The sequence below is a fragment of the Cibotium barometz genome, chromosome 29, assembly GCF_041138505.1.
Source record: "Cibotium barometz isolate CiBa-2024 chromosome 29, ASM4113850v1, whole genome shotgun sequence".
Classification (NCBI taxonomy): domain Eukaryota; kingdom Viridiplantae; phylum Streptophyta; class Polypodiopsida; order Cyatheales; family Cibotiaceae; genus Cibotium; species Cibotium barometz.
Genome location: NC_141074.1, coordinates 36,167,762 through 36,182,731, shown reverse-complemented (window position 1 = coordinate 36,182,731; position 14,970 = coordinate 36,167,762). Strand labels below are relative to the sequence as shown.

The 14,970-nt window shown below is 44.3% G+C and overlaps 1 protein-coding gene across 1 annotated transcript in view; it reads right to left on the bottom strand.

Moving 5' to 3' along the window:
- Positions 1–14,970, bottom strand: part of LOC147622108 (thermosome subunit gamma) — a 75,339-nt gene that overhangs the window by 25,351 nt on the left and 35,018 nt on the right. The window contains exon 2 of the mRNA XM_086823199.1: positions 14,490–14,527. Within this exon, the coding sequence (XP_086679325.1) occupies positions 14,490–14,527 (38 nt within the window). The remainder of the gene's footprint in view (positions 1–14,489; positions 14,528–14,970) is intronic.

The following is a 14,970-nucleotide window of genomic DNA, read 5'->3' as shown; positions in this document are numbered from 1 at the left end:
GGCCTTGCTCTGGCGGCACTCCAGCTCACTGGGGTTGGTTCCACATCCAAGAGCTGAGAGGGGTAGCAGTCATCTCCTGTCTGTATATTTACACTAGGGCCTCTATTGTGGGTGTGTCCGCCCGATTTAGGTGTTTTCTCATTTTTCCCCACTCTCCATATTTTTTCCCTATTTTTACCAGGTGTGGGAGGATGTTCCGTGGCTCCTGGTCTGGGTGTCCCGGATGCTAGCCGACTGCTCCTACTGGTCCCCGACTTGTCCTGTGTGCTGGTCGACTCTGAGAAGCTGGCCGACTGGGGACATGTGCTGCCGTGGACATTTTGGTCCTGTCGGCTGTCTTTTGAGCAGGCCGACTGCTCATGTGGGGCCATATTAAATGGCCCCCTGCTCCCCCACTTGTTGTATTCAGTATTCGGGATTTTCTTGTGTATATATAGCAGAGTTACATGCCTCTCTCTCTCCTTCTCTATTGCTGTGGTTTTCTGCAGTGCACTTGCTCTTGAGTTTTTCAGATTTTGTCTTCATCTCCGCTGCATATTCTAACACCTCCAAGGTAGGACATGGGGGAGGAGCTGCGCCACGGGAGCCGGTTGCTCAGCCAGAGTCTTTGGCCCCCAAGAACGCTCAGCTGGTGGGGCAGCCCGCACGACGACGAAGGTAGTGGGGGCAATCTGCCAGGGGATAGAGATGTGAGTAGCCCGTAGCGCCAAAATGCCGGCGGCGCTAGTAAGGCAGTCCACCAGCGGGTGGAGCTAGCGGGAGCAGTTGGTGGCGCTGAGGTGAAGCTGGCAGGAGCGACTGAAGGCGGAGCCGGATGGCGATGGCAATGGGAACGGTGGCGGCATGGCAGGCTCTGATACCATTTGCAGGCCTCAGAGCTAGGGTGGGTGCTCCTGCAAGATTACCATTGAAAAGGAGTAAGAGAAGTTATCTTCAGCCAACATATGTGCATATCCTCAGCAATTCTGGGTATGCATAAGTGGCTTCATAGAGTCTTCTACAGTGCTATTGGTTCAGCCTGTGTTCAGTCTTCCTCGTCCTTGTGTTTGGCGCTCCACAGTCATCATTCACGTCATTGTACAAGGTTCTCCAAAGTAATACAAGCAAATACTCTTGCTTGCAGTGCTTGCAGGGGGGAGGGCCCTTTAGTGAGTAATTGGGACCGAATCTGGTGTTGACTCTCATCTTCTCTCTTAAAGTGGATCGCATAAACTAAACAGGTTTAAAGAAGGCTTTATTGCGTGTTACAACCGTCAACCCCATTGCATACTAATTCTTAGGAGAGACAATCCCAGATGGAGCAACTCCAATAGGGATATCAATGCCAAATATGCAATTGTCAAGCCAAAATCCCGATAACGGGCTGATTCCCAAGGAGGTGGATCTCTACCAACCCCATGGCAAGGAGGATGAGGTCAGCATGTGAGTCTGTGAGGAACTTTAGAAGATTCTAGGGAGGAGGATAAGGCTATAGAATAGTAGAATAGTACAGGCAGTAGTATGGAGACCGAGCCAAAAGGCTTGGAGAAAGAGCAGGTGAGTTTGGTGCAGAGCCAGAGCCTTCCATTGGATGCAACCGTAGAGGAGCAAAAAAGTATAATTCTCCAACTTTAGTGGGAGAGGGATGTCATGTGCATAACTTAACCAGGATGCATACAGTAATTAGCCAGTAAGTCTGAGGTGATACACCCATAATGATGGCTTATATGATAGCATCCACAAAGGTTATGATGGAAATGCCTAGGGATGAGGAGCAGCCCAAGATCGAGAGTGTTATCCTCAATAATGGAGAGCTTTCAAGGGAGAAAGAGCGATGCAATCCCAAATGGAGCAGTTCCAATAGAGATATCATTGCTCGAGATGTACTTGTTAGAGCAAGATCCCGATGGCGAGCAGATTCCCAAAGAGGCGGATCACTCCCAATATTGTGGGGAGGAGGATGAGAGAATCTCCCCGACTCTGGTAGGGAGATGGATGAGGTTGTAGAACCAACAGTGGTACTAGGGTTACGCTTGACCTGGCATCAATGTAAGCGACGGCGGAGGCGTCGAAGCTAGGGCAATGGGAGATGAAGCTCATCAAGGTCACAAAAGGGTTCTTAAGAAGCTCGACGAGCTTGGCTTTGCTATAGAAAATACCACTACTATGCAAAAGCCACTCTTTACCTTGATGGAGGCAGAGACTGAGCTAGAAAGCTTCGAGATAGAACTGGTGAGTTTGGAACATAGACAAAGAATGTGCCCCAATGCACTAAGTTTAGCAAGACGGGTTATCACATGCATACCTTAACCTGAATGCACATGAACATACTTCCCAATTGCAAAGATCCCATAGCACGTGGACCGGAGCAGTTTTGACAGCCCAATAGGTGCTCGGAGATGCCCAAAACATGCACTAATGGTTGGGATATTTATTGGGCATGATCTGAACATGTTTGGTGACCTTTTTGATGATGCTGTATGACCTGAAATGAATGGTTAACCTGAATCCAACCTGCCATCAGATCCCCATATAAAAGGGAGGTCAAGGATCATTCATGGGCATTCGGAGACCAAGGTTGCAGAGCCAAGGCCAAGGGCAACAGCAGCCAAGGCGTCTGGATCACTAGAAAAGCTGTGCATCAGCAAGACAAGCAGTTCTCTTGTGTGTTAAAACCATGAGGACAGCCTTGACCCTTTGGTATGCATACTGATACAACTAGGTTTGCATATCATGCACGACTCAGATCTAAGTGTAGATATGTAAACATCATTGTATATATTGATAATTTGGCAATATACAGTAGTTTAGCTCTCTCTCTCTCTCTCTCTCTCTCTCTCTCTCTCTCTCTCATCCATCACACCCCCCAACTAGCTCAGTACTTTCATAGTTTATTTCATGTTCATTTTGTCCTCTTTTTTTTCTGGACATCCAGAAGACATTGACAGTTGTACATTGATTTGTCTCATAGGTCGAGTTCGGCCTCTAGTAAACGTTAATACAGCTTTCTCTCTCTCTCTCTCTCTCTCTCTCTCTCTCTCTCTCTCTCTTGTGTCTCACAACACAGATTAGCGTTAATCTCTTATGTGCTTCACTACTTAGCCCTAACCACGATTCAGCTTCTGCATGCATGTCACTTTTGAAGAGCATGCAATAGCATCGGGTTGCCTTCTTTTGCACTTGCAACTCGAGTTCCAAGGGGATGGCAGCCTAACTTGGCACTTTGGGCCCCCAATGTAGGTAATTCACCCCTCCTTTCTTGATGTATTTTAAACCCGGCCTTCAGAAACTTGACGGGCGGTGAACACACTTAATCACACTTAAATCTCTTAACGAACTGGAATAATAATAAATTTGGAAGAAGAAGAATAAGTGGACCTAGAGTGCTCCTTCACAAAAGACCAATTGGCCCCAAAGCGTGGCGCCCCCGCAGGTATCTATTTATCAATTGAGGTCGGTATAGCCCTTGTACAATTCCTGAGAAGAAATCCCCTTGCTCCATGTAGAGGAGATCTCCTTGAAGCTTTCACCCAATTTGTGTTGTGGTGAAACAAGGGCCTTGGCCTCCTATTTATACAAGTTGGGGGGCGGGGGGGGGGGGGGGGGGGGGGGGGGGGGGGGAAGCATAGCTTAGAAAAAAAAAAACTATTACAAAGGCTTTTCTTTTTCCAAAAACTATCAAATAGCTTCTCTTTTTGTTTTTTAATATAAAAAAATAACATAGCGAATAAGCGCTTACCAAAAACCCACATTGCTTTTCTTCTTTTTTTTTTTTATAGGCTGCCCGGTGTTTTCTTCCGCGCTTTTTTTTTCCTTGCGCGTTTTTGCTACCTGGCGCTTTTGCATTTTTCTTTACTGCCTGGCGCCATCGCATCTAGTTGCCCGCCTTGCACTTGCTGCCTTGAGCTTCGCTTCTCTCTCCCTTGCGCTTGGGTGCAGTACGGCTGTAGCGCCTGCCACGTCAGCTGCCTACGTGGTAGTGCCTGCAGTCTTGCAGCCTGGCTATGCAGTAGCCAGCGGCCATGTGTTAGCGCCACACATTTGCTTCTCATCAATATATATATATATATATATAAGAAAAAAAAACACAAAAGCAAAAGCTCAAGTTGCTTTTGGGGAAGATTATATAAACCCCTTAAGTGGGCTTCTTGCCACACATCTCTCAAGTTTTCAAGCTCTCAAGCTCTCAAGTTCTCCACTTGCCCTCTTCACGATGTCAACCCAAGAATCCAAGGTGGAGCCCCTTGTCGATCGCGAAGGCTCGCAGGCTACGGAAGATACCGATGCCGATCTTTTTGACGATTATATGACCAAATCTAATTTCCAAGAGTTCAAAGTAGCTCACGAAGCTTCTTCTTCCGAACGTCAGGCACAAATCGCCGCGCAGATGCAAGCTTTGCAGAACTCCATCTCTCTTTTGACCACTACCCTATCTACTCTTTCGGGTATGGATACCTTGGCCTCTGCTTTGGGCCCCAACATTACTCCATAGCAGTTTGGGGGCGAGCAAAAGCAACGTACCAAAAGGAGATAGTGGACACTTGGCTACATAAGTGACAAGTCCATTTTCAGTTCCATTTATATGATGATCGGAAAAAGATCCAGTTAGCAGCAGGTTTCCTCTCAGGCAAAGCTTTGCTTTGGTGGAAGGAACTCAACCCTAAGCCAACGACTTGGGCACAATTCGAAGATGTCTTCAAGAAAGAGTTCCTCAAGAAGAGGATGATTATGATGTGGTTGCCCGGTTTACAGCTTTGACTATGACCTCGACCTCACTTATGAGGTCTACCTCCAGAAATTTAGGGACTTGCAGATGAAAGCTACGAAGATGGATCCCATAACTCTTTTGGGGTTCTTTGTAGCCGGTTTACCTGACTCATACCGTTTACAGGTTAAAAATAACAAATGCAAAACTTTGGACGAGGCCATTCATTCAGCTCGTATCTATGATGATACAATGGTCTCTTCCAAGTCTAAACCCGTTACCGAGCAGGGGAACAAGCACAAAAGAAAGTTCTCCGCACCAATGGCTAACACGACTAAAGGAAAGTCTTCGGACCAACCTTCGAAAAATTCCAGTTCGACATCAGCGAAGAAGAAACGACTCCTTAAGGCTTTGAAGCTCAAGGAGGGACGTTGTTTCATCTGCGAAGAAAAAGGACACATGCGTAACGAGTGCCCGAAGCAAAAGGGTGCAAAGACTAACGCAGGACCCAAGCCAAAGGCAACTAACCAGTTGTCTTTGACAGGTACGTCAGTTACTGTACTTTCTCGCCCTAGTACATGTTCTGATTGTTTGTTCAACTCTAAAGTTTTTCACTTGCATGATCTTCTCCGAGTTTATGGAGAAGTGAACGGCCATAGAATTCACCTTCTTCTAGACCCTGGCAGCTCACACAACTTTGTTAGCTACAAACTTGTGCAGAAATTGAGTCTTGATACGACACCCAGCGATCATACCTATGAGGTACGCCTACCTGCGGGTCGGCAAGTATGGGATCGAAAGGTGGAGATGCTCCGGATTCAGGACTACAAAGATACTCTGGAATGCTATATTGTGCACCTAGAACATGTAGACTTGTTGTTAGGGATTGAGTGGTTTAAGACTCTTAAAGTGAGATAGATTGGTCTAGTCATATTTTTTCTTTTCAACATAGGAACACCCAGTTTAGTATCTTTGGTGACTGTATACATCCTTCTAAGGGACCTCTTGTAAATACAAGTGATTTTGGAAATATAATGGATTCTTCTTTGTATACTGCTTTCCATTGTGTATTGATTCCACTTTCTTCATTTCTCATACATTCTATGGATGTCAATGAATTAAGTGTATTTGAAAGCAAAGAATTACAAAATATACTTGATTCATTTCAAGATGTATTTCCTAAGGAACCGCCATCGGGCTTACCACCTGAAAGGGCAGTAGATCATCGTATTGAACTCATCCCTAGTGCTCATCGTGTTAGTATTCCACCTTACAGGATGAGCCAAGCTGAGGAAGATGAGTTGGCTAAACAGCTCAAAGATCATCTCAGGATGGAGTTCTTTGTAGCCGGTTTACCCGACTCATACCGTTTACAGGTTAAAAATAACAAATGCAAAACTTTGGACGAGGCCATTCATTCAGCTCGTATCTATGATGATACAATGGTCTCTTCCAAGTCTAAACCCGTTACCGAGCAGGGGAACAAGCACAAAAGAAAGTTCTCCGTACCAATGGCTAACACGACTGAATGAAAGTCTTCGAACCAACCTTCGAAAAATTCCAGTTCGACATCAGCGAAGAAGAAACGACTCCTTAAGGCTTTGAAGCTCAAGAAGGAGGGACGTTGTTTCATCTGCGAAGAAAAAGGACACATGCGTAACGAGTGCCCGAAGCAAAAGGGTGCAAAGACCAACGCAGGACCCAAGCCAAAGTATTGAACTGATCCCTAGTAGATCATCGTATTGAACTGATCCCTAGTGCTCATCCTGTTAGTATTCCACCTTACAGGATGAGCCAAGCCGAGAAAGATGAGTTAGCTAAACAACTCAAAGATTATCTCAGGATGGGCTAGATCCGTCCAAGTAAATCACCTTGGGGTGCACCTGTGTTGCTTAAGAGAAAGAAGGACAACACTTGGAGAATGTGTATAGATTACAAGAGATTGAACAAGTTGACAATTAAGAACCGTTATCCTCTCCCTCGATCAGATGACCTGATTGACCGGTTAGCAGGAGCGAAATATTTCACGAAGATAGATTTACGTACTAGCTATCACCAGATACGTATTCATGAAAGGCATGTTGAAAGAACCACCTTTCAGACTAGGTATGACGAGTTTCTCGTATTACCTTTTGGGTTAACCAATGCTACAGCCTCTTTCCAGCATTTCGTATTACATGACGTATTGGTTCAGTTGCATATGAAGTGGATTTGCCTTCTCATGTGAAAGTTCATCTTGTATTTCATGTCAGTAGACTTAAGGAAGTATTGGGTGGAACAGACCAGTTAGTTACTCCTCAAGAAATCATAGATGTCGAAGACATGACATTTGTTCCACACGTACCTGAAAAGATTCTTGGATTTCGTGAAAGAAGATTACGTAATACACTTATCACGAAATACAAGATCAAGTGGAAGGATCGTGTTGAGGAGGACGCTACATGGGAGACATTGACTACTCTTCACAGAGATTACCCTAGCTTTTTAGTGAGCTCAGGAGTGAGCTCAAGAGTGAGCTCTTAGAGGAAGGGGAGTATGTCATGTGCACAGTGTGTATCTACCGTGTGCTACACACACACAAGACTAGCTTCGAGGTTTGGGGAAGCTTGGAGCTAGGCAGGCTGATTGGCGAGCTGAGTTAGGGATAGACTAACAGGTGGGCACCCAAGTATGGACGGGCGAGCGCCCAAGTGTGGACGCCCAATGACCGGCCAAGAGCCTATAAAAGGGTGGCCAAGGTTAGTCATTAGTTTTTCAGAGTCTCGCATGTTTTGTGAGAGCTCTATGGTCTGGAGATTGGATCTAGTGCAGACGTGCACCTGATTTACGCAACTGAGGCCGGCAGTAGTCTCGAGGCCCGTGAGGGTAGCTTCGTGGCGGTATGGGACGTCGCGAGGTAGAGATTGGTCAGTACATCAACCTAGTTAGCTCACCTCGTGGCTCGGTGGGGACAGCCAAATCTGTGGGCTTGCCCACGGCTGTCATGGTTGGGTGGTGAGTCAGGCCTGCACCCTCTTCTCGTTTGTTTGTTTGTTTGCAGGTTTTGAGTCTCGTACCAAGAGCGTTCTACGAGGAGATCTATGGGGATTTGACGATACCCCCCCTCTTAAAACAAAGCAATCGTCCTCGATTGTTCATTCAAAGGATCTGCCAACTGAAACAGAATCTAAGAGAGCAACAAGAAAGCTATGTCCTGCCAACTGAAACAGAACATCTGAAAAACATAAATCAAGAGCATCCACCTCGTGAATAGTCATGTCCCCCTAGATGCTTTACCTGCTCCGCTCATGGCCATCCCACAGGACCCACGATCAGCAGTACATCATGAACATGAGTAAACACTGATGCATATCAAACGAAAGTCTAGAATAGGCGTCCCCATTCTCTCAAAAGATTCGAATATCCATGAATCAAAATCATGTGACTAGTACACATATATCATAGAAATCCCATAAACATATATTGTCAGTTCAGTATCTATGTTGTGCTGATAAGAACACCAAGCGACTTCCAGATCTCATCCAAGTGAACTCTGTGACAAAGGAGTGGAGTCACCCCCCTCTTGAGTAACAGGTAGTATTCCAGAATCCACAGCTGAACCTGTTGAAGCACTTTCTAAGGCTTCAAACCAAAAGCCTCGAGGTAAAGTTGTAGTATCCTCGGTGAATCTGCCAAGTCACCCTCCTCCATCCACTTCGAATCCATACGTGAATAGTTCACAAACTTCACCAGATATCGGCGTGAAACTTTCCCTCTGACTTTTCTTTCTTTATGTGCCAAAATCTGTTCCGGTTGAAGAATCTCATCAAGTTCTACCTCTGGTTGTGACTCATCAACCTGATCTGTAGGCACCTCAGCTCTGAAAGGTCTAAGAAGACTCAAATGGAATGCATTATGAATCCCTCAATGATCCAGCAACTAAAGACGATAAGAAACATCACTCATCTTCTCAATCACCTAAAAAGGCCCATCGTACCGCATACTCAATTTAGGATATAAACTCTGTTTACCCTTCATTTTCCTGAGTCTAGCCTTCTCAAATCTCAAAAGCACCCAATCACCCAAATCAAAAACCAACGATCGATGGTGAAGGTTTGCTGCTTTCTTCTGTTTCTCTTGAGTCGTTTGAAGAGCCACCTTGACCTTTTTGTAAGCCTCATCCATATTCTCCACAAAACGATCTGCCTCAAAGATCTTATCCTTTGTATGTAGGATCGGAGGTACTTTCTTCCCGCCTTCCACAATCTCGAAAGGTGCCTTACGAATGGAAGTGTGAATGGTTTTGTTGTAAGCAAACTCCACCAAAGAAAGATACTTTTCCCACTGTTCCTTATGATCCGAAACATAACACTTTCGAAGATCCAATACAACTGAGTTGGCAATTTCCGATTGCCCATCTGTCAACGAAGTCTTCATGTTCTCGAACAATGCTCTCCAAAATAAACTCGTCATTTGAAGATCTCGATCACTGACAATAGATGTGGGCATCCCATGGTACTTGAAGATATTTGTCAAAAATATCCTCACCATTTGCTCTGCATTAATCTTCTTCCTGACGCAAATGAAATGTGCCTGCTTGCTGAAACGATCCACGATAGTCCAGATGCCATCATTCCCACTCTGTCCTAGGAAGATCAAAGATAAAATCCATAGCAATACTCTCCCACGGTCTATCTGGAATAGGCAAAGGATGAAGTAACCCAGGTGTCTTTTGACGGTCATACTTCACCTTCTGACAAATGATACAATCACGAACAAAAGCATCAGCATCCCTATGCATAGTAGGCCAATAAAAGAATGCCTCCAAAGCCTTCACTGTAGCCTCAATACCACGATGGCCTGCATAAGGCAGAGCATAGCACTCTGTCAAAACCTTCTGCCTCAACTGAGATGTAACACACAATTTGTCATGCATCATCAGAAATCCTTCCTTGAGAGAATAATGATCAACTCACTCTCCTTCAGTCAAACGATCAAAGATACGCTCAAAATCTGAGTCATGAGCATACTGTTCTCGCATATCAACAAGTTCATGATGAAAGATAACAGAGACAGCGGCCACATGTGGTTTCCTTGACAAGGCATCCACAACCACATTCTTTTTACCATCCACATGAACAATCTGAAACTGAAACATGGACAAAAAGTTTGCCCATCTCATATGCTTCTCTGAGAGCTTCGTTTGAGTAAGTATCGAAGAGTCTGATGATCACTCTAAACAATGAAATCAACCCCAAGAAGGTAATGTTTCCAAGTAGAAAGAGCATGAATAATCGCAAGAAGCTCCTTCTCATACACTTGTAGATTCCTTTCTACTGGTGACAAAGTTCTACTCTCATAAGCAATAACATGTCCTTCCTGCATAAGAACAGCTCCAATGCTATTCCCGCATGCATCACACTGTACCACAAAAGATTTATGTGGATCTAGTAGAACCAAAACTAGACCAATGGTTAGCTTTTCCTTAAGCTTATTGAAAGCTTCCACTTCCTTTTCTGTCCACCTGAATTTTATATCCTTTTTGGTCAAGTGATGTAAAGGTGAAGCAATCTCTGCAAAGAATCGGATAAACCTCCTGTAATATGAACAAAGTCCTAAGAAACTTCTCATATCATGTATAGTCTGCAAATCCGGCCAATTCTTTATTGCTTCAATTTTTGCTGGATCCATCCTGATGCCATCCTTAGACACTATGTGCCCAAGAAAGTGAATCTCCTGCATGAAAAATTCACTCTTCTTTCTGTTGACAACCAACCTATGCTTTCTGAGTTCCTCAAAGACTTTGGTCAAATGCTCTTGATGCTCCTTCTCTGAATGAGAAAACACAATCATATCATCAAAGAAGGTGCCCACAAAAGCATGGTGGGGTCGAAAAAACCGATCCATCATCCTGTTGAAGGTCGCTGGAGCATTTGTAAGACCAAAAGGCATGACCAAAAACTCATAAAGTCCAAAAGTTGTCCTGAGAGCTGTCTTGTACACATCTTCTGGCCTGATGCGAATTTGATGATATCCACTCTTCAGATCAATGTGACTGAAGTAAGTTGCTCCCTGTAATTGATCCAAAATATCATCGATTCGAGGTATAGGGAATCTATTCTTGATGGTAATCTTATTCAGTGCCCTGTAATCAATGCACATCCGCCAAGAACCATCTTTCTTTTGTACCAAAAGCACTGGTGAACAATAGGGCGAAGAGCTCGGCTGAATCAACCCTTTGTCCAACAGATCACGCACTTGGCTCATAATCTCTTCTTGTTGGGCTGCACTCACTCTATAGGGTGGCTTATTCGGTGATGAACTTCCAGGAATCAAATCAATCCCATGATCCTCAGGCCTAGGAGGCGGCAACTCCCCTGGCAAAACCTCTAAAAAACAATCTTGAAAACTTTTGAGAAAGTCCAATCTTTCCTTGTCCAACTCAAACTGGTTAGAATCTGTGGTATCCTGATTCTCTTTAACAAACACTAAGTAAACAGAAATATGTTTCTTTATTAAAAGAGAAATGGCCGAAGCCGATACAACAAGAATAGATTCCCCTTTAAGCTTTACATCAAGAGTGTGTTCCTGATTCTTGTGAGTGAGAGAGATTTTCCTGTTGAAAGTATCTACTACCGCTTGAACCTTATGGCACCAAGGCATACCCAACAAAACATCACAACCCACCAAAGGCATGATGTAGAAATCATTCTCTCGGTCCGTTCAAGTCTGCACACTGAGACGCAATAGCACCTAGCACTTGGGTGGAGTTCAAGCAAATCTTCTCTTCTTTATGGTTGACACCGACTTTTGAGGTGGATGTTATGATAGCTTGGCATCGATTAGATTCCAGAGATTGTAGCAATCTGGAAGAATATAACAAGAAATTTTGGGATGCTCTGCTACCGGTCACATCCTTTAGGCCCGTGTCACTGGTTGAGTATGTAGAGACATATTACTGTGGGTTACTCAAGGAGCTTCGTGACAACAAAGGTCATAAGTATGACTCAGATGATAGAAAATGCTTAGACTGGATATGCCATGCTTACTGGTCAGATGTCAGGATTCAAGGATCAACGTCTCTTTTCCAAGAAAGCATCAAAAGAGGCAAAGGAGTCAAAGGAGACCTAAAACACTGAACCACGAGAGAAGGGGCAATCCAAGAAGAGAAAATTTCAGCCCTTACCTCAAAGGACAAATGAAGAAAAGAAAGAGCTTATAGCTGGCAACAAATGTTTCTCTTGTGAAGAAGGGGGACATCGATACTATAGGTGTCTGAAGAGAGCACTTAAAAACGCAGATGACTCACAAGAAGAGCCTAAAGCAAAGAAACAAAAACCGTCTGCTGGACTAGTACCTGACTTGATAGGGATGAAGCAAGGGGATGCATCTTCAGAGTTGTGCAGAGCATGGGGAAGACTTCAAGATCAGCAGGTTTTGATCTTTTTCGATCCAGGGGCTCGTGCAAACTTCATCACCCCCAAGCTTGCAACAAAGTTGGGCATCAAACCAGAGGAGATGGGTTTGTTGCATGAGGCTACTTTAGCTTGTCCTGGACATTCGGTTGAGGTTACACCGATCATTGAAAAACCACCATTGAAGAGCATTTCCCTTTAGAAAAGAAGCTGTCTTTCATATCTTAGATGCCTCTGTGAAGTTACCACCAGAAAATGCCGCATCAAACTGTTGAATGAAGGTGAAAGCATTCAAACGATCCTTTGCATCACTAAAAGTATCAAACTTTACTGCAGTACCACCCTCTTTATAATCTTTTGGATTCTCGCCCTGAACAAGATTATCATATGGATGTGGTTTGAGAAAAGAATTGCCCACAACATTAGATCCCATGCCCATCATACCACTTCCCATACCAGGCATACCAAAAGCACTTCCACCACCACCACCATAAGTTCCATACATACCTCCTGGCATACTTCCATGCATACCTGGTTGCATACCATAGCTCCCATTCATGCCCATGTTGGGTACACCCATCATGGAATGAAAGACTGAGCCTTCGCCAAAGTAACCAGGATGAGAAGTATTTAAAGGGTTTCCATGGGTAGATGGGGAAAAAGAAGAAGAAGAATCAGGGTATGGCTGAAAATTTGGGTGGATGGGAGACGAATGTTGAGGCTTAGCTTTCTTCTCAGACCCCTGCTTCCGTGGTTTAGAATCAGCTTTGAAGTTTTGTTGAAAACGTGAGTCCTTCGCGAGTTCTATTAATCCCTCCATCAAACTCTGCATCTTTCGTTCATAGGTGGCATCATCATCTTCAAGTTCTGGCATATCGGAAGGTATTTCTTGCTCGCTTTCCTCATCTTCATAGAAGTAGTCGTCCTCTTCTGAAGATAAATCCTTCATCTCCGCATTAGTTCCATCCATATAATTAAATGTGTCGCCCACAAGCTCGCCCTCTTGAAAAAGTTGACGATGAATCCCGGCAATGGAACCTTGAAACTAGCCTTCAGAAACTTGACCAGCGGTGAACACATTTTATCACACTTAAATCTCCTAACGAACTGGAATAATAATAAATTTGGAAGAAAGAAGAATAAGTGGAGCTAGAGTGCTCCTGCACAAAAGACCAATTGGCCCCAAAGCGTGGCGCCCCCGCAGGTATTTATTTATCAATCGAGGTCGGCGTAGCCCTTGTACAATTCCCGAGAAGAAATCCCCTTGCTCCACGTAGAGGAGATCTTCTTGAAGCTTTCACCCAATTTGTGTTGTGGTGAAACAAGGGCCTTGGCCTCCTATTTATACAAGTTGGGGATAGCTTTTCCCCCTCCCCCTTAGAAAAAAAAAACTATTACAAAGGCTTTTCTTTTTTCCAAAAACTATCGAATAGCTCTCTCTCTTTTTCTTTTCAATATAAAAAAAATAACATAGCGCATAAGCGTTTTTCGAAAACCCATGCTGTTTCTTCTTTTTTTTTTTATAGGCTGCCCGGCATTTTCTTCCGCACTTTTTTTTCCTTGCGCGTTTTTGCTACCTGGTGCTTTTGCGTTTTTCTTTACTGCCCAGCGCCATCGCATCTAGCTGCCCACCTTGCCCTTGCTGCCTTGAGCTTCGCTTCTCTCTCTCTTGCACTTGGGTGCAGTACGGCTGTAGCGCCTGCCATGTCAGCTGCCTACATGGCATGCCTGCAGTCTTGCAGCCTAGGTATGCAGTAGCCAGCCGCCATGTGTCAGCGCCACACGTTTGCTTCTCATCATCTGCAACCAGCCACACATCAACACGTGCAGTCCAGCCTGTGCAGCCGCCACGTGGCAGTGCCACAGTGCCAGTACTTCTTGTACTTGCAGGGCTGACCCACAAATAGCCTTGAGAGACAGATTGCTATACCAGCAGCAAAGTAAGAGAAAAAACAGAAACATGCACATATGCACACACACACACACACACACCAAACACGTATCTGCATCCACACATGTGTACAAACTTACACATGCATATACAGGTAAACATGATTAGTAAATGCTAAACAGGTTTAAAACATAATTACAATGCTTAAGAAAAAGAGGTAAAATACTCAGTCCTGTAACATACCCCCCTCTTAAAACAAAGCAATCGTCCTCGATTGTTCATGTATTCTCCTTGAGGCTTGCACACAGCCATGGAGAAAGCCCTCCCTTTTTTCCCTTTTTATACACGTCGCCTCCATTGGGGGTTGTGGTCCACTTGTAGACATTCTATTTTCTACTAATAGATGGATCTTTGCTTGGGGAAAAAACAGCATTCTGTTCTACCAATTTCATGCATGTAGCAAAATTGTGGCTTCTTTGATTTAAGTTTTTAACATGTTCATGTTAAGTAGAGAACTTACTCCTTGTCTGCTATATGAACTGCTGACACCAGATCAACCTGCACAAAAGAACCATTTCAATCAAAAGTATTATTATGTATCTTCATCATAGAATTGAAAAAATATTTGAGCTAGAAAATACTGTGAAATGCAAAACTCTCATCAATGAACAAGAACAAGAAAATGAGTATGCCAAAAACTTGAAACTGCCTCAAATTTGAAGTTCGACTAGCTAAGTAGCCACCAAAGAGAAAACAAAGATTCTCTAAAATCAAAGTTACAACACGTGTGTGAATGCATGTGCGTGTGTGTGTGTGTGTGTATGTGTGTGTGTGTGTGTGTGTGTGTGCGCGCGCGCGCGCGCTGTTGGACAAAGGCTGTTCCTCTAAATCTTTTTTCCGAAACTTGCATGCTCACAGAAGGAAACAATCCATATATAGAGTGAGGCTTTCAGATGGTTCCTGGACTGACACTATGTCTGGACTACAGCATGTATGTCTCC